Below are 19,703 nucleotides of genomic sequence, written 5' to 3' on the forward strand. Positions count from 1 at the left end.
TGGTCTGTTGTACGGTAATTTGGTAAAAAGCCAATTTGACAATTGCTCAGTTCTTTGTTTTCACTGAGGAAATGTACTAGTCTGCTGTTAATAGCCTAGTAGTAGCCTAATGGTTAGCGCGTTGGACTAGTAACCAGAAGGTTGCAAGATCGAATCCCCGAGCTGACAAGGTAAAAATTGGTCTTTCTGCCCCTGAACAAGGCAGTTAACCCACCGTTCCTAGGCCATCATTGAAAATAAGAATTTGTTCTTAACTGATTTGCCTAGTTAAATAACGGTAAAAAATGATAATGTGGAGGATTTTCCCAAGGGTGCTGTTGACTCATATCCCACGGTAGTTATTGAGGTCAAATTTGTTTCCACTTTTGTGGATTGGGGTGAACAGTTCTGGATTGGGGTGGACAGTTACAAATATTAGGGAAGATGCCAGAGCTGAGGAGGATGTTAAAGAGTTTAAGTATAGCCAATTGAAATTTGTGGTCTGTATATTTTATCATTTAATTTAGGATACCATCAACACCAGAGGCCTTTTGGGGTTGGAGGGTTTTTATTTTGTCCTGTGGTTTATTCTGTGTAATTGGAGAATGCAGTTCTCAGTTCTGGTAGTCTTTAATAGTTGATTGTAAGATTTGTTATTTGATCATATATATGTTTTTTTGCTGTTTGTTATAGAGCCAAAATGATTTGAGAAGTGGTTTATTCATACATCTGTTTTTTGATAGGTAACTATTTGTGTTGTTGTTTGTTCAGTGTGTTCCAATTTTCCCAGAAGTGGTTAGATTCTATGGATTCTTCAATTACATTGAGCTGATTTCTGACGTGCTGTTCCTTCTTTTTCCTTAGTGTATTTCTGTATTGTTTTAGTGATTCACCATAGTGAAGGCGTAGGCTCCGGTTTTCTGGGTCTCTATGTTTTCGGTAGGATAGGTTTCTCAATTTCTTTCTTAGGTTTTTGCATTCTTCATCAAACCATTTGTCATTGTTGTTAATTTTCTTAGGTTGTCTGCTTGGCATTTTTTTGATTTGATAGTATTCTTTCTCACTCTCTCTCTGTACACACTGTAGTATTTGATTACACACTTCTGTCTCAGATCTATTAGTCACACAGCTAGCCTCTCTCTCTTCTCACTCTAACCCCCCCTCTCTACTCTCATCTTTCTCCTCCCTCCCTCTCTCCACCTTATTATCATTCTCACCATCTCTCTGTGATTCAAAGTTGAATAGTGGCTTGGGTGAAAGCTTTAATAAGGTTAAGTGGTGTGTGTGTGTGTGTGTGTGTGTGTGTGTGTGTGTGTGTGTGTGTGTGTGTGTGTGTGTGTCTATGTGTGTGTGTCTATGTGTGTGTGTCTATGTGTGTGTGCGTGCATGCGTGCCTTCATGTATACGTCTGTTTGTGTGCGTGCTTTATGTGTACGCTTTGCTTTGCCTGTGTGTGTGTGTGTGTGTGTGTGTGTGTGTGTGGGCGTACAAGAGATTGTGACTTAGTCCTGTGGGATGCTCTAAACACTGCTTTTGTTAATGAGGGGATTTTTCCTCTCCTCCACCTTCTGTTCTTCTTCTTCTCCCTCTTTCTCGTTCTTCCTCTCACCCCCCCTCCAATCTCCTACTCCTTTCTATCATCCTCCAAAGTCAAACCGTGAGTTTCCGTCAGAAAGAAACAAGTGATCTTGCTCCCTCCCCTTCTTTCTTTCTCTCTCTCCTCCTTCCCCTTCTCTCTCCTCCCTCTCCTTCCCCCTCTCTCTCCTACCTCCCCTCCCCTTCCCTCTCTCTCTCTCTCTCTCTCTCTCTCTCTCTCTCCCTCTCTCTCTCTCTCTCTCTCTCTCTCTCCCTCTCTCTCTTGCCCTCTGCTCAACATTCCTTTTTTTCTCCTGTTCAATCTCTCTCTCTTTCTTTCTCTCACTGGTTCACTCACTCCTCTTCTCTTTCGTTCAGTGGCTGTGTGAAGGGAGTGCCATATGGACACAGACTCGGCTGGTGGAAGAAGTCAAAGCGGAGGTAAGGACACATCTCCCCCTCTCTCTTTCCCCCCCTTTCTCTCTCTCTCTCTTTCCCTCTGTCTATTGCTCTCTTTCGTCCCCTCTTTCTGTCACCTGCTTTTGAGAAGCTCACAGAGATTTGGAGTTGTTTCCTCAGCTGTTTGAAATACATTCTCACTCTCTCTCCCTCTCTGTTCAGTTTATGCTTACTCTCTCTATTGCAGCCTTTCTCACTCTCCTTTTCTCTCTCCCACTCTCTCACTCTCTATCTCCGTCTCTCTCCGTGCATACATCTGTTGCGAAAGTGAGCAAGCACTGTCTTTTTATTTGTCTATATCTTACAGGCAGAGCATTCCTTACTGACGGAAAGGCGAAATAGCAGATCTGACAAAAAAAAATTGTGTGTGTGTGTGTGTGTCTGTGTGCGCATGCAACATGAGCTATTGATAGATAAGCTGTATTTAGGGTGCTTGTCTATGGCATTTTGGTAGTATAGCCAGGTCCACATTCTGTAGGGACTGTTATTGTCGTGGCAAAGACGTCTCGCTGTCTGTCTCTACCTTCACCACTTGTGTCTATACAGAGCTCCAGTCCAGACTAACATATTCCCCTGGTGGCACTGGTGCCACTAACTTTTTCAGTTGCTGGCACCAGCCCATGATTTGGTGGCACAAAGATATTGTTTTTCACAGCGTCACACAATCAAATGAATTTCAATCATCGTCTTATAAAGTCATTATAAAGTATACAATGTTTGATTAAGAAGTGTAATAGGCTACTGAGGTGTTATTCAATAAATATGTTGTTACTCCAACATGTCCAAGAAGGAATGCATGATTCCAAATATTTTGATTTGCAACCTAATCCAGTGATTGTCATGAATTTTTGGTTTTACAATGAATTTTTTTTATATTTTACTGTCAAAATAGGGCTCCAGAATTGTCCATTTTTAGAGATGAATTTGCTTTCATTTTTATGGGCACTAATATTATATATAGGCCTAATTCAATTGGTGCTAATTCACCACATGAGGAAGTGGAGACTCAAAACACATTAGCTAGATTGCTAACTCTAAATATAACACCTACTGCTAGTCGACATGTATTAATCTAACAGTAAATGTAAGAATTGCAATGAAGCCTAGTGCACCCGCGATGGCCGATGCGCAATTTCGCTCACTCTGTGTTTCAAAGCCATATCAGACATCATGATTGTAAAACAGTGTGCTTTGAGATCAATGATGATCATTGAGAAATAAAAATGATACCTACAGAAAGCTGAGACCCTCCTCTCTTTAATATGGATAACTAGTTGCTGCCAAAGTTGTTATGTTTTCGCAATTGCATTTTGAAATGTTATACAATCACGAGGGGTTACACGAGGGGGGAGTGTGAGAGACTTGCTCATTTCAGCAGCCAGCCCCAATGGAACGGGCGGGCACAGCGGCAGGGCAGACCGTTTTATTTCAGGAATCATGAGGTTAATGCACTTTACTGTTAAACAAAATCACGTTTTTTTTCTGCCCCAAAAATATGACGTTTTAATTCATGGTGACCAGGTGCAGCTCGAGGTAGAATGTGCAGCTCGCACAGCCAAGTTAAAGAGTCCCAAAATGCGGCTAAATGGTCGCAGTTTGGAGCCCTGCAATGAGTGTGTGTGTGTGTGTGAGACAGTGTAAGCAATGGAATGTGTGCCTAAAGTCTGTTTATACTGTAGTTACTTACTCGTATTAGATGTGTGCTCTTTTTGCCCTGACCTCTCTCTCTCTCTGTTTTTCTCTTTCCATCCCTCTCTGTCCTTCCCTCCCTCCCTCTCTCTCACTTTCCCTCTCTCCCTATCTCATTCTCTCCCTCCCCCTTGCCATCTCTCTTAATTTCTCCCTCTCTCCTTCTCTCCTCTCTCATCCCTTCCTCTCTCCCTCCCTCTCCCTGGGCAGGTAGCAAAATGGATTGGTCTCAGTCCGAGCGTTGGAAAAGGCAGAAAGCGGAAGAAAGCAGGACTGAAGGTGAACTTCAAAGAGGTACGAGCCCTCTTTGGCCGAGTGACGCTTTAAATAGACCTCTATCTCATGCGCTCATGGCCTCAGTGTGTCTTTCACTGACCTCCCAAGTGCTCTCTCTCTCTCGCTCTCCCTCTCTCTCTAGGCCTCCCTATGCCTTTCCTTCTCTCTCTAGTATGTTCAGAGCCGTGTTAAGGTGTAGAATTATGCAGCACTTCACTTCTCTGTGTCATTTCCACTGTGTCCCGGTGTATAGCATTAACACGTCATGTTCCAAACTGTGCCTCTCTCCGAGTGGGTTTGCAATTCGCACACACACACACACACACACACACACACACACACACACACACACACACACACACACACACACGCAAACACACACACGCAAACACACACACGCAAACACACACACGCAAACACACACACGCAAACACACACACACACACACACACACACACACACACACACACACACACACACACACACCTGTATCACTAATGAGCAAGCACCAACCTACAGTATAAACCACAGAGGTCTAGGAACCTTTTGCCTGTATAATACTGCCTGGGATAATGAACCTCCTGGCTTAGCTGCTACTGAGCGTTTTAACTGGAGGCTTTAGCATGTACTTATCACTCACAAAGGATTCGGTGGATACAATCATTTTGACAGGGAGTTTTTCGCAAACCATCCATGCATTAACAGTATCTGACCTGCAGTGAATGTTAGTGAAAAGTTTTTATGGCACCTGTTTCGTTCTTCAGTGTGGAATACATGTCGTTTTGAATATTAGAATCTGGGACCTTCTCATGTTAGATATTTCACGTTAACTGAACTTGAGTCAAACTCCGAAACCTGGCAAGAGTCTTGTTTCTGTGAAACAGCCTTCCACCCGTAACAGCCTGTGTAGCAGCTTACCCACCACCTCTTCTTGCAGGTTGGCATATTTATGGCCTCTGAGGGGGCATGCAGACACACACACACACACACATACACACACACACACACACACACACACACACACACACACACACACACACAAAGGGGCAGCGAAAGGGCCTCTTCCTGTGGGAGGGAGAGTACGGAAATCAGACCCATGAAAGAATAGCCAATTACTGTCCGCTTGGCCACGCACAATAGCCTGGGAGAGAGGGAGGGAGGGGGGGTGGGGGGGCGTTCAGTGTTTGAAGTTACGCCATAAAAGCCATCCTGAAAGGAAACACGAGGTGACCCAATCCACCTCGGCCCACCCCACCTCTCACCACCTCCCTCCCTATGCCTCTCCCCTACTGCCCATCATCCCATCATCCCTCTCTCTCTCTCTTTGTTTCTGTGTACAGAGGGAGGGCCTGGATGGGCCAGGTGTATTTTATATTACTCCTTCAAACGCGCCTGCCGCATTCTCCCCCCTCCTCCCCCTCTCTTCCCCCATCTGCCTGTCACAGGTCTATAAATCACCAAGCAGACCGGCTATGAAAACCGACGAGGAGCGAGGGAGAGGGGGAGGAGGGGAAAGCTAGAAGAGAAAGCAGGAAGTGAAGAGCACAGGGGAAGAGAAGGGATGAAAGATGGGGGAGAGGGTGGACAAGAGCGAAGAGGGAGGTGAAGGGATAAAGAAGAGAGGAGAGGAGAAGACAGAGAGGAAAGAAGGGAGGAGAGAGGGTTGCAAAATTCCAGTAACTTTCCCCAAATTCCCAGATTTTCTAGAATTATTAGTTGGCAGATTCCCAAAATCAGGAGGGATAAGCAGGAAATCAGGAATCCTCCAACCAGGATTTCTGGGAAATCTGGGATTTTTGGGAAGTTACTAGAATCTTGCAACCGACAGAGAAGTACCTGGAGAGAGTAGAGTAAGAGTAGAACATAAGGAGAATAGATTTGACTATAAGAGAGAAGAGAAGAGATGACGACAAATATGAAAAAGGATGGGACAAGAGAATCGACAGAACAAGATGAGACGAGAAGAATGGAGAGAGGAAGAGAAGAGATGAGAAGAGATGCCGTTGACTGGATCCTAGTCCAGACTGGCCAAAGGCATCAGGCGTGAGACAGAGCCAGTGTAGCATTTAGCACTAATGACATCATAGATGATTAGAGGTCTAGAGACGCACACACACACACACACACACACACACACACACACACACACACACACACACACACACACCCAGTCACAGTGTATAGAGAGTCAGACACCCCCCACAGAGAGAGGCCTGAGATCAGGGTCACTTTAATAGAGCCAGACTTTATTACCTCCTTCCCTTCATCGCTTTTATGTACCGTGTGTGTGTGTGTGTGTGTGTGTGTGTGTGTGTGTGTGTGTGTGTGTGTGTGTGTGTGTGTGTGTGTGTGTGTGTGTGTGTGTGTGTGTGTGTGTGTGTGTGTGTGTGTGTGTGTGTGTGTGTGTGTGTGTGTGTGTGTGTGTGTGTGTGCATGCGTGTGTGTGTGTGTGTGTGTTTGTGTGTCTTTGTATGTGTTCGTGTGCACATGATTTTATGTATGTGGCTGTGGCTGTGCGCATTACATATACAGTATGTGTGTATGTATGTGGGTGTATCAAGGGTCTGCTAAAGGATATTAGTCATGCTCTTGTGGTAATGGGCCTCATTCTGCTCTCATTTTCATCTGTGGTCGGTGTAATGAGAGGGTCTCTCTGCCCCTGCTAATCAGCTCAGGAAACCCTGTAGGGGAAGGCAGTCTGGCACCGGCGGGCAACAGCTTCTTTGGCCGACATCCCAGTCACTAACCAGGTTTCCATCCAACCTTTTAATGTGAGTATAGATGGATAGATTATAATCACCAAGTCCTTGATTAGTGAAATCAGGTGTGTGAGAGTTGGGCTAGAACAAAACCCTTCATACCAAGAATTGGGCTGTTCTGTTTTGCTTGTCTGTGGTAAATCTTCTTGCTGTACACTGCTTGGGAATGTTCCAGAGACTGAGGGAAAATGGGGGAAATTAGTCTCCAACCAACACAATATCAACTCATTCACATCTAGGTGACGACCTGTCCTATATAACACACACCACCGTTTACAGATTGCCATAGCAGCAGGCGCTATGCATATCGGCCCCCTCCCACGGCTGCCTACTGAAGTCAAGTCAACAGTGAATGAATGTACCACTTCTTACATTTACATTTGAGTCATTTAGCAAACGCTCTTATCCAGAGCGACTTATAGGAGCTTAAATATATTTATTGCTTAAATATAGCATGGTGACCTCTATGTAAACTGTGACATCACCACAGTTGAGTTGAGTAAGACTAGACAGCGTTTCTTTGCAGTGGTCGTGACGTGTTTATAATGGGGCTGATATGTGTTAACACTAGGAGAGCCGAGAGAATCATGTTGACTCAAAACAAATGTACTGTTTTAAAGTCATGCCCTCCCCCGTCCTTGACTTTTACTAAATATGTCTATATAACACACTATCATTGTTAGAATCTTAATATCACAAACCAAATTTGTGTTATGAGTAGTTTTAAGAGGACATACATTCCCCCCCCCCCCCCCCACCCCTCATTCACCGCAAATCACTCACTGGCAGGCAGCCTACGTAACTGATGGCCCATCAAAATGGCAGAATGTGTAGAATTGCAGTAAATTTGCATTGAAACTGCACGATTGTCTCTAAGCCTCGTGACAAAATGTGTACAACAGTATTATAAAACTGTACATTTGTCTCTCTGCCCCATGGCAAAATGTGTTGAAATGCATGAAGTTAGCTGTTTTCCTGAATGTTTTTTTTGGGGTTGAGCCAAAAGACAAGTCTTTAAATGATGGGTGAGAATATTATCAATTGTTAAATTGCATATCAAGAATCTGATGAACAGCGCAGCTTGAAAGTGACAGAGGCAGGTAAACATTTTGATGTCTATATTCTATCAGAAAGATTCTTAAACTCTGAACTCTATTTCAAAATATAACTTTTTGGCAGAATTACCACGATTCCATGCGCTCCCAACGTGAACTCGCAACACTCAAAGCACAGTAATATATTTCAACTCAAAATATGCCATTCTGTTCTTTTGAAATGCATTTAAAATTAGTATTATTGCGATTGCAAATACTGTATGAAATGTATGCATTAGACTGTTAAAATGTTGACGTTCAAAAGATGTGTCATGGAATGGATGGCTTTCCCATAAAATTCTATTCAACATTTTACACAAATGACAACAAACATGTCACTCAAATCAGTACTTCCTAGTTCTATGTATCAAACATTATTTCAGTTATACTAAAACTAGGAAAATCTGGAGAGTCCCCTTCTGATTATAGACCCCCAATTGTGACAATAAAATAATAACAAAGCTTATAAGCAATACAATATCAAAAGTCTTCCCAGACTTGATACATATCAATCAAACAGGGTTTATTAAAAATAGACACTTACAAACAAATACAAGAACATGTTTCAGTTTAATACAATACGCAAAGAAACAAGACATAGATTGATCAATAATGGCCGTTGATGCCAAAAAGGCTTTTGACTGTCTTGAATGGCCTTCTCTATTCAAAACTTTGGAAGCTTTCAACTTTCCAGATAAAATAATACATTTAATAGAAATGTTATGTAACTGTTCTAAAGCAAAAATATAAACAAATAATACATTATCTGATAAAAATCACTTTAGAAAGGGGCACAAGACAGGGATGTTCCCTCACCCCACTCCTGTTTGCACTGGCAATTGCACCGCTTGCAGAAAGAATTAGACAGGACCCAAATATAACAGGTACCAGTATTGGTAAACATGAATATAAACTAAACTTATTTGAAAATGATCGCCTGATATACCTGACCAATACTGAAAACTCAATGCCCTCTTTGCTAAAAATGTTTTCAGAATACCAAAAAGTCTCAGGATATAAAATTAACGTGGATTCTTTCTTAAATAATGGCAATAGGAAAAAAGAAATATACAGTATCTACAGCAATCATTTATACCACAAAAATATTAAACACTTAGGATGCTTAATAAGTGACAACAAACAAAAAATATATAAAGATAACTTAAATCCATTACTCAACAATATGAAAGCAGATCTAAGTAACTGGAATAATCTTCCCATCTTACTGGTAGAATAAGCCTCTTTAGAATGGCATGGCAGCCAAAGTTTTTGTATTTCTTTTTGGTAATACCAATTACCCCACTGAGGACATTTAGGCAGCCTGTTTAGGCTGCATGTGCTCACTGCTCAATGATTGTCTATATTATAATTGTTTTTAATAACCTGCCCAGGGACTGCGGTTGAAAATTAGCCGGCTGGCTAAAACCGACACTTTTACTGAAATGTTGATTAATGTGCACTGTCCCTGTAAAAATAAAATAAATTCAAAGAGAAACTCAATCCAGAGACGGCACTCCTAGTGGCCGGGGACTTTAAATCCATTTAAAAAAAGCTTTAGACCACCTTTACAAAGCTCTCCCTCGCCCTCCATTTGGCAAATCTGACCATAATTTTATCCTCCCGATTCCTGCTTACAAGCAAAAACTAAAGCAGGAAGCACCAGTGACTTGCTCAATACGGATGTGGTGAGATGACGCAGATGCTAAGCTACAGGACTGTTTTGCTAGCACAGACTGTAATGTGTTCCAGGATTCTTCCGATGGTGTTGTGGAGTACACCACATCAGTCACTGGCTTCATCAATAAGTGCATCGATGACATCGTCCCCACAGTGACCGTATGTACATACCCCAACCAGAAGCCATGGATTACAGGCAACATCCACACTGAGCTAAAGGCTAGAGCTGCCACTTTCAAGGAGCAGGACTCTTTTAAGAAATCCTGCTATGCCCTTCCGACAAACCATCATACAGGCAAAGCGTCAATACAGGACTAAGATTGAATTGTACCTCACCGGCTTCGACGCTCGTCGGATGTGGCAGGGCTTGCAAACTATTACGGACTACAAAGGGAAGCACAGCTGCGAGCTGCCCAGTGACACGAGCCTACCAGATGCTCGCTTCGAGGCAAGCAACACAAAGCATGCATGAGAGCATCAGCTGTTCCGGACGACTGTGTGATCACGCTCTCTGTAGCCGATGTGAGTAAGACCTTTAAACAGGTCAACATTCACAAGGCCGCAGAGCCAGATGGATTATCAGGACGTGTACTCTGAGCATGCACTGACCAACTGGCAGGTGTCTTCACTGACATTTTCAACCTCTCCCTGACCGAGTCTGTAATACCAACCTGTTTCAAGCAGACCACCATAGTCCCTGTGCCCAAGAACACCAAGGTAACCTGTTTAAATGCCTACCGACCCGTAGCACTCACATCTGTAGCCATGAAGTGCTTTGAAAGGCTGGTCATGGCTCACATCAATACTATTATCCCAGAAACCCTAGACCCACTCCAATTTGCATACCACCCCAACAGATACACAGATGATGCAATCTCTATTGCACTACACACTGTTCTTTCCTACCTCGACAAAAGGAACACCTATGTGAGAGTGCTATTCATTGACTACAGCTCAGCGTTCAACACCACAGTGCCCTCAAAGCTCATCACTAAGGTAAGGACCCTGGGACTAAACACCTCCCTCTGAAACTGAATCCTGGACTTCCTGACGGGGTGCCCCCAGGTGGTAAGGGTAGGTAACAACACATCTGCCACGCTGATCCTGAACACGGGGGCCCGTTAGGGGTGCGCGCTCAGTCCTCTCCTGTACTCTCTGTTCACCCATAACTGCATGGCCAAGCACGACTCCAACACTATCATTAAGTTTGCCGACGACACAACAGTGGTAGGCCAGATCACCGACAACCGTGTGTGGTGCCAGGATAACAATCTCTCCCTCAACGTGATCAAGACAAAGGAGATGATTGTGGATTACAGGAAAAGGAGGACCGAGCACGCCCCCATTCTCATCGACGGGGCTGTAGTGGAGCAGGTTGAGAGCTTCAAGTTCCTTGGTGTCCTCTTCACCAACAAACTATCATGGTCCAAACACATCAAGACAGTCGTGAAGAGTGCACAACAACGCCTATTCCCCCTCAGGAGACTGAAAGGATTTGGCATGGGTCCTCAGATCCTCAAAAAGTTCTACAGCTGCACCATCGAGAGCATCACTGCCTGGTATGGCAACTGCTCGGCTTCCGACAGCAAATCATTACAGAGGGTAGTGCGTACGGCCCAGTACATCACTGGGGCCAAGCTTCCTGCCATCCAGGACCTCTATATAAGACAGTGTCCGAGGAAGGCCCTAAAAATTGCCAAAGACTCCAGCCACCCTAGTCATATACTGTTCTCTCTGCTTCCGCACGGCACGTGTTACCGGAGCGCAATGTCTAGGTCCAAAAGGCTTCTTAACAGCTTCTACCCCCAAGCCATAAGACTCCTGAACAGCTAATCAAATGGCTACCGGGACTATTTGCATTGTTAGGCCCTAAAGCTGCGTCTTAGGCTACTTACTAACAGCAGATACAAATAATGAAAGAAAACCTCAGTGTAGTGGCCTATAGATATGAATTGCACAATAATTATACCTTTATGGATTATTGGTACATTGTTTTCTCTTTATTCAACCCGCCCGCCACCCAACTGCCCTTCATCCCTTCATCCGCCCCGCAGATATAACCGCGGGGACTGCGGCTTATGAGTCAATGCGCGTCACTATTGTGTGTGTGCGCCATTAGTCTAACAGTGCTGTCTGGTTCTGATTTGTCTCAGCATCAGGCCGTGCAGAAGCCTACTAAAGAATGTGCGGTCTGCTGCTAGGGCCAGCTAGGACCCCTATCCTGGCTAGACTCCTCTGATGAAAGACAGTACGACGTCTGCTGGACCTGCAACACTACACACACACACACGAACAAACTAACAAACACACACAAGGCCTGTGGTTGTTGGGGAGATGACGTTTGTAGTTGCTACTATGGTGATGTTATTGGGTTGTGTTGTCAGGGACTGGTATATATTTACAGAGTTTGGTGGATATCAGTTAAAAGTCTATTGTGTGACTTGAACAATATAGCTCAGAAGTGCATCTTTTAATTGCATTACGGTACTAGGGTAGCTCTAACATCTATGTGCATGTCTGAAAGACGACAACCCAATCTATTACTGACACGTTGGCCCCTGCATTACCAGACACTGGGTTATCAGCCTGGTCTCCGATGGCGTGAGGTAAAGAATGACAGATTTACAACTCTAAAGTAATTCAATGGCGTGAATTATGCCCCAACCTGGTCTGAGGTTGGTAGACAGATCAGGGGTATGTCTACCCCTGTGATCCCATGTTGCGTGCCCGATCCATGTGCACCCAGTATTCCTCAGACCGTACCGTGACCCACCTGAACAGAGCATTCGAAGGGTTATGGTTAGGAGGGGTGGAGGGGAGGGGAGGGGACACCACCATGGAGTCATGTGCTTCCTATTATACACATACGCACGCACGCACGCACACGCACACACACACACACAACCACAGGAGAGTGGATTACTGCATTCCACAAAACACACCAGAGGGAAAGATTCCTCTCAGCTTAGATTAACGTGAGGTAGAGAGAGAGCGAGAGCAAGGGAGAGAGAGATAAAGAGAGAGAAATACAAAGAAAGAGAGAATAAAACATCTCCTTCCATTGCAAGTGCGGTGAAATATACCCTTATCAAACATATTAGCAGTATGCACAAAGCTGTAGATAACAGAAGTCTCTCTCTCCTCTCCTCTTAGTTGACTCTTTCCATTGCAGCAGTGGCCCGGACAATGGTCCATTGACTAGAGGATACTGTTGCATGGGAAGCCGAGGGCCGAGAGGCTTCCCTAATGTTAGAACAACGTCCGTTTCACTCATCTCTCATATATAACACACTTCACCCCAATAAGAATCTGTTGATTTAGCATTACACGTTTGGCTAGGAATCTCTTGAGCGTGTGTGTGCCTCAATGGGACACTTGTGTCAGGCCTGGCCTTATAAACCGTAAATCAATCCGATGCTGATTTCTTGAGTCAGTTTACTCACACACACACACACACACACACACACACACACACACACACACACACACACACACACACACACACACACACACACACACTAAACTGTAAAGAAGCCGGTTTTATTTGAACTGCGTAGACGTATGCTTTATGTACGTTGGTAATTGGTACAGCACCTTCCTCTTTATCACACTCCAGAGTCTGGCCTTTAAAAAGTAGGGCCTATCATTAATGGAATGTTATTTGCAGGAACGTAAAAGGGATGTGTGCAAAAGGCATAATATGTATCACTGTATGCCGAAATTAAAGGTCCAGTGTTTTATAGTACGGACAGACTGTCAGAGAGAGTGAGATTGAAAGAAAGTATGGATCTAGACAGAGAGTTGAAAGATCCAGAGAGAGAAAGAGACGGAAAGATAGAACGAAAGATAGAGGTAGCTACCTGCCTGTGATGTATTTGTCTCATTTATCACTCAGCAGTAGGTCTGGTTTTGGGGGCGCATTTGAAGCTCACTACCTGTCTCATCACTCCACAGGAGACGGTGTGTGTGTGTGTGTGTGTGTGTGTGTGTGTGTGTGTGTGTGTGTGTGTGTGTGTGTGTGTGTGTGTGTGTGTGTGTGTGTGTGTGTGTGTGTGTGTGTGTGAGACTCCCTGTAGTGATGTGTGCCCATCCTGACATGTCATTTAACGTCTGGCAGTCGCTCAGTATAATGCCACTTTGTGCTTTATGACTCTCCCAGGAATACACACACACAATGGTGAAACATTTCACTAAAATGCAGCTGTGTTAGTCTTTCTATCAAGCACGGAAAAGATATCAGAGGGAAACGGAGGTAAACACACAAACCCACACATACACTGAGGTAACATCTGTGTCTATTCAACAGCTCACTCAGAAGAGTTCACATTGGATTTATACCAAACACCAATTGACACATAGTTAATTGTATAGGACAGAGAGTGGTTGGGTAAATGACATTGTGTGTTTTGAGTCATGCTCCCTGTAAAGCAGTCAGTCTTCTGTGGGAATCTGAATCAATACTTTCACATAAAACCTAAAGGGGTGATTCAGGCATCACCACATTCATAGGCTTTCATGGGGTACCGTGTGTAGTGTGTGTGTGTGTGTGTGTGTGTGTGTGTGTGTGTGTGTGTGTGTGTGTGTGTGTGTGTGTGTGTGTGTGTGTGTGTGTGTGTGTGTGTGTGTGTGTGTGTGTGTGTGTGTGTGTGTGACTGGGGTGGACTGAGTGCTAAAACATGTCTGTGCTGGTAATGATTGAGAAGCTCACAGGACCCTCAGACTGCCCTGACGTAATTAGCCCCCTCAACCCTCTCACACACACACATAAACACACACACACACACACACACACACACACACACACACACCACACACCAGGGTAGGGCTTAATTCAGAATTTAGTTTAGAATTCTTGAATTGAAGTAGTAAACAGGATACAGAATTGCAATTTGAATTAAAGGAAATGCAATGGAATTAAGTGAAATTAAATGAAATTCAAACGCCTTCTATTCTATACAAATATCAGTTTTGTACATAAAACATCAAAAATGACATTAAATACATGCATATCAAATATTGTTGAAACAATAGATTTTCAGGATACACTGTTAACGTTAATGATTACACTTTAGTCATTTAGCAGACAGCTTTATCCAGAGTGACTTACAGGAGCAATTAGGGTTAAGTGCTTTGCTGAAGGGCACATTGATAGATTTTTCACCTAGTTGGCACGTGGATTTGAACCAGACTTTTCGGTTACTGGCCCGACACTCTTAACCTCAAGGTTTCCTGCTGCCCCAAGGAAAACAAAACCTGTATGCGAATATTCTAAGTTATTATATTTCATTAATCACTTGAATTTTGTTCAATATGGGGAAAATAATACATTTCCCAGAATGCATTAGTTTAACCCTCAGGTGAACCCTGAGCCATTCAAAAATAAAGCCAAACAAATTAAATGGTTGATGGAAATATAATTGGCTATTCTAAGCATTCTATTCTAAGGTCAAAAGAGTATATGAACATTGTTTCAAGAGAAAATTGATATATATTATTTGGAATGTAGAAGTGTGATCTGTCAGATTCAATGAAATTCATGTTCTATGACTGAGTGGAATTTATTTGAATTGCACTGAATTAAATTCTACTTCCTGTGGTGTGTGGCCAATTTAATTCTAATTTCGATGGGAGTCTTTTCCAAAATTCAGAATTGAGCCCAACCCTGATAAACTTAAGTGATAATGCCAGAGAAGCCGGTGTTTGGAGGATATATTTGCATAGGTGTGTTCGTCTCGAGCCGGGCAAACCATGCCAATATATCCTCCAAACACTGGCTTCAAGGACATGATCACTTTTATACAACGGGTTACCAACATATTCAAACAATGATTGACATATTTTCATTAAAAAAATATTATTTGGATGAGTTTATTCATACTATTTCATCCTTCCACAAGATATAGTCCCGACACATATCTAGGGTTGCTACCCAAGCCGGCTGGTCGTTCGTTCTATTGGTTCGGTTGCCAGAGACGCGACCCAGTCGTTAAGTCTTTTTGTTCTGTATCTATGGACGTGACCCAGTCGTTAAGTCTTTTTGTTCTGTATCTATGGACACGACCCAGTCGTTCGTTCTAAATGTTCCATTGCCATACTGGCTGGCAACGTTCTTATCCCTTGTTGGTAGCTAGCCAACTGTGGCTAACTTACAGTCACGTCAAACAGTGCAGCCAGAATAACAACAGTAGCTGCATTTGTTTAAGCTGTTTTCTAGCGACATTTCTTTGGATGCATAACAATGAGCTAATGAGGCATGATTTCTCCTGGCATAGAAAATGTGCTCTCTCGTTAGGATACTGTTGTTCAGAGGAGCTAGCCAACAACACAGCTAACACAATAACTTTAAACTGAAGCTGGAAAGACTGCAAACTAGCTGCACTTCGTTTCGTTTGGCCTTTTTTCAAGGACATTTCTTTGTATATATCCATAAAAATGATGCCAGCTGATTCATGATTTCGACTGGCTGAGAAACGCTGCCTGCCTGTCTGTCTCGTCCCGACTCCCGACCCCGACACGTTCATTACTATGGGTCAGCTGGAGATCGAATTTGAATATTGAAACAATGTTGCAAATGTCGGAAAGACAGACAGTGGGGTTTATACAAATCTCTGCTGTTGAAAATGAGATGTTTGTTTAAACAAATTGCTTTCTATAGTGGAGATCAAGTTTATAACTTCCCTGCCTGGGCTGATGAGACAGTGGATTGCGCAGTCAGATGGAACAGAGTAAATATGCATTTTAAGGTCATAGCTTTAGCCGGTGGTAACTTGTGGAATAGACACCGGCTGGAATGCGGTTTTAACCAATCCGCATCCAGGATTGGACCCACCCGTTGTATAAACATACATACACACGCACACACACAGACAGAGTAATGAGAGCTTTATGTTACTGGGTTCATAGACGCCAGGGATTATGCTTCCCGCACATTAATCCAATAACTACATGTCTTTGAGATCTGAGTGTGTGTATCTGTGTGCGCATGTGCTGGCACTCAGGCAGTCTAACTCAGGCAGTCTAACTCAGGCAGTCTAACTCAGGCAGTCTAACTCAGGCAGTCTAACTCAGGCAGTCTAACTCAACAGTCTAACTCAGACAGTCTAACTCAGGGAACTTTGATGGAGGTGGAGGCCACAAAATCTGAACTCATCATGGGGGACTGCAATGGTTCGCGGGTCTGCGTACCCACCTCCATATGCACACATGCAGTCAGAGCCGGCCCTAGCCTTTTGGGGGCCCTAAGCTAAATGTAAAGTTTTACAGTTAATTTTACATATTTTGCCATGGGGCAGAGATAAAATGTAGCAATTTTATAACAAACTTCATGCAATTCTACTGCTTTTTGTCATAGGGTAGAGTGAAATGTTTGCAGTTTTGAATATGATATCTGAGTGAGAGTGACTACGAAAATCAATGGGGGCCCCCCGGTCGGTAATTCAACCATGATTACTACAAGTTTAGATAGCTGTACGCAAGACTAACTTACAATCTAAAATGTTTTTGCTGACATGGGCTATTGAGTGACTCTCTGTGACTTACATAATACGAGATAAACTGTTGATGCACAAGCACATTTTGAAATTGTGCCTTGTGAATTCTACTATTCGGGTGTGGGATGAGCGTAAGTCGCAAGCTCTGACTCTCCGAGGGTCACGTGTTCAATCCCACTGCTTTTTTCCCCTCTATCCCAAACCTTAACCCTTAACTTAACATTTAGAATGAATGCCTAAACTTAACTGTCAAGTTATTTCTGTTGTAACCCTATCCCAAAACTTAACCGTCAAAATTTCACATTTGGAGAAACTTCAAAATGTAACGTTTGGAGAAACAGTGAACAAACGTCGGAATCTGAAGTCAAATAGGTAAAACTGTGAGATCTTGTTGCTATATCAGGGCCCATATGGTTCTGGTCAAAAGTAGTGCACTATAAAGGGTATACAGCGCGGTTTGGGACACAGTCCAGATTGATACATACCACACACAGAGATCAAACATGGACACCCCATTTCCCAGCTTCCTCTGTGGTCAGGTGCTCTCTAGTCAAAGACAGGCTGGAAAACTGGAAGCAAACCAAACACGCACACACAGACACGCACGTTCCAAACCACGACCCATTATGCCAGACATGTCATAGAATCCAAGTCTGAATTGAACGCACGTCTGTGCTTTTTCCGTCAGAATATCATGTGTTATTTTCCTCTGGTAAATTGGCTGTGGTTGTATGCATGATGATGTTACGCTATGAGAAGCTTCTGTCTGTGTGGATCACTTCTCTGATGGATATAGGAGAATAGAGAAAATGGCATCTTCATCCTAATTGAATTGAGCTGATGATGATGTATCAGAGTCCAGTTCTACCTGGTCTTCTCTCTGTGACTCAGCACGGAGGCGTCATGCCCATAGGGGGCACAGGGGAACGTGCCCCCCTCAGATTTTTGTTTCTCTGTAATACTACTTGCCACCTAGCAATTTTATGAAGTTGGCTTTTAGCTACTCCAGATAGGTTTTTAATCTCCTAACCTCATAACTAGCTACCAAGAAGCCATTTCAGGCTATCAATCAAGTTAAAGTAGTTAGCTTGGCTAAGTAGTTAGCTTGGCTAACTATTTTAGCTAGCATGCCTGCTGGCAAGGTTGGTAGACTTTAGAAAAAGCAAGCCATAACTAAATGTACTGAATAAGACTCACATTCCTTTCAATCTTTTACCCAGATTTTAGCTAAGATGCATAAAAGCATATTTAGTTTCTTTAAAAAAAGACCCACCCATCAGGACAGCTCAAGAGGTATGCTTAGATATTCAGAAAAATATACATATTTTTGAATTAAGCATAATGATTATGGCTCTCGATTGCAGGAAAAGCTGTTTCAGGTGTTTGAAAAATGCTAAATTCTCCATCTTCCAGACTGTATGGCCCTAGCCACCCCTCTGGATCACCCCCTAGCCAGCCTCACGTACCAATTAGACTGGGCTCACACTTCCTGGTTATAATGACCAATTATTGAAGACGATCTCATCCTAGTTTTTTTGTCATTGATGACATGTCATGTAGTGATGGCAGGTTTGGAGTAGAATTGTGGAGAGGGGGGTTTTAACCGCAGTCAGTACGATCAACAGGGTAGTTTGACAAGCTATACTTTCAGTCTGTAGTGCTGTATGAATTGTGAACTGACAGACTTGTCCTCTCGATGTCCTCTGCTCCTGTCTCCTAGTCGTGTGTGTGTGTGTTTAGAGAATGTCTCTCAGTGGCGCGTGACTTCCTTGATGTGAGCAGATATCTGGGCTTAGTCTATCTGATATACCTTTGTCTGCCTTTCTCTCTCACTCTCACACACAAAACACATACCTCCGTCAGCTCAGACACATGAGTCCATCCGCCAGGGTTCAAACAGGAGGCACACACACCACATGCACACACGCAAGCATTTCTCTCCCTCTTTCTTACTCTGTCTTTCTCTCGCTTACGCTCTCTCTCTTTCTCTCTCTCGGTCTCTGCCTTTCTTTCAATAGGCACAGATCATATCGCTACACAGTAGGGGCCGTATCAGTGTATGTGTCTTTCACCCCTATTGTTCTAAACATGTGGCTAACCTCCAGCTTCTTAGCTCAATGAATTCCCTTTTCAATTTACAAATGGACTTAGTTTCCAGGCCTTTGTGTGTTATTGAAACACAACCCTCATAACGACAAGGTCAAATTACCTCCAGATAACATGCCAATTTTATGTTGAGTGACCAAGTTAACTTTGTGTGTTTTGTGTGCGTGGGAGCCTGCCTGTCTGTATGTGTGTGTGTGTGTGTGTGTGTGTGTGTGTGTGTGTGTGTGTGTGTGTGTGTGTGTGTGTGTGTGTGTGTGTGTGTGTGTGTGTGTGTGTGTGTGTGTGTGTGTGTGTGTGTGTGTGTGTGTGTGTGTGTGTGTGTGTGACTTTTTTAACCAGGAACCGTTTGTAGCCAAGATAATATTTAGTCACCCTCCACAGCCATAGTATCCTTCTGCTGGGCGGTCACTGTATAGACACCACACTTCCATGGGTCTATCATGCAGCCAAGATTCAGCCAGTACAAATGGCTGGAGGAAATTAAACCTTGAAGCTTTGTTATTATTATCCTATATAGCTCACACGTTCCATACATTGAGTGTGTGTGTATGTTTGTGGGTACCTGTGGGTAGGTGCTTCCTGAGCCTCTTTCCGGCACA

General features: G+C 43.5%; 1 protein-coding gene across 5 annotated transcripts in view; it reads left to right on the forward strand.

Moving 5' to 3' along the window:
• Nucleotides 1–19,703, forward strand: part of aopep (aminopeptidase O (putative)) — a 115,603-nt gene that overhangs the window by 71,477 nt on the left and 24,423 nt on the right. For 3 of the 5 annotated variants that reach the window (XR_001323913.3, XM_014171051.3, XM_014171049.3), the window contains exons 12-13: nucleotides 1,933–1,995; nucleotides 3,913–3,996. Coding sequence is in view for 4 of the 5 variants with exons in the window: in XM_014171051.3 (XP_014026526.3) it covers nucleotides 1,933–1,995; nucleotides 3,913–3,996 (147 nt within the window). In the remaining variant the exon portion in view is untranslated. Of the gene's footprint in view, nucleotides 1–1,932; nucleotides 1,996–3,912; nucleotides 3,997–6,648; nucleotides 6,750–19,703 lie in introns of all 5 variants that reach the window. The other 2 variants (XM_082968474.1, XM_014171050.3) reach the window with 2 other exon arrangements.

Source organism: Salmo salar, chromosome 24 (genome assembly GCF_965601325.2).
Source record: "Salmo salar chromosome 24, fSalSal1, whole genome shotgun sequence".
Lineage (NCBI taxonomy): Eukaryota > Metazoa > Chordata > Actinopteri > Salmoniformes > Salmonidae > Salmo > Salmo salar.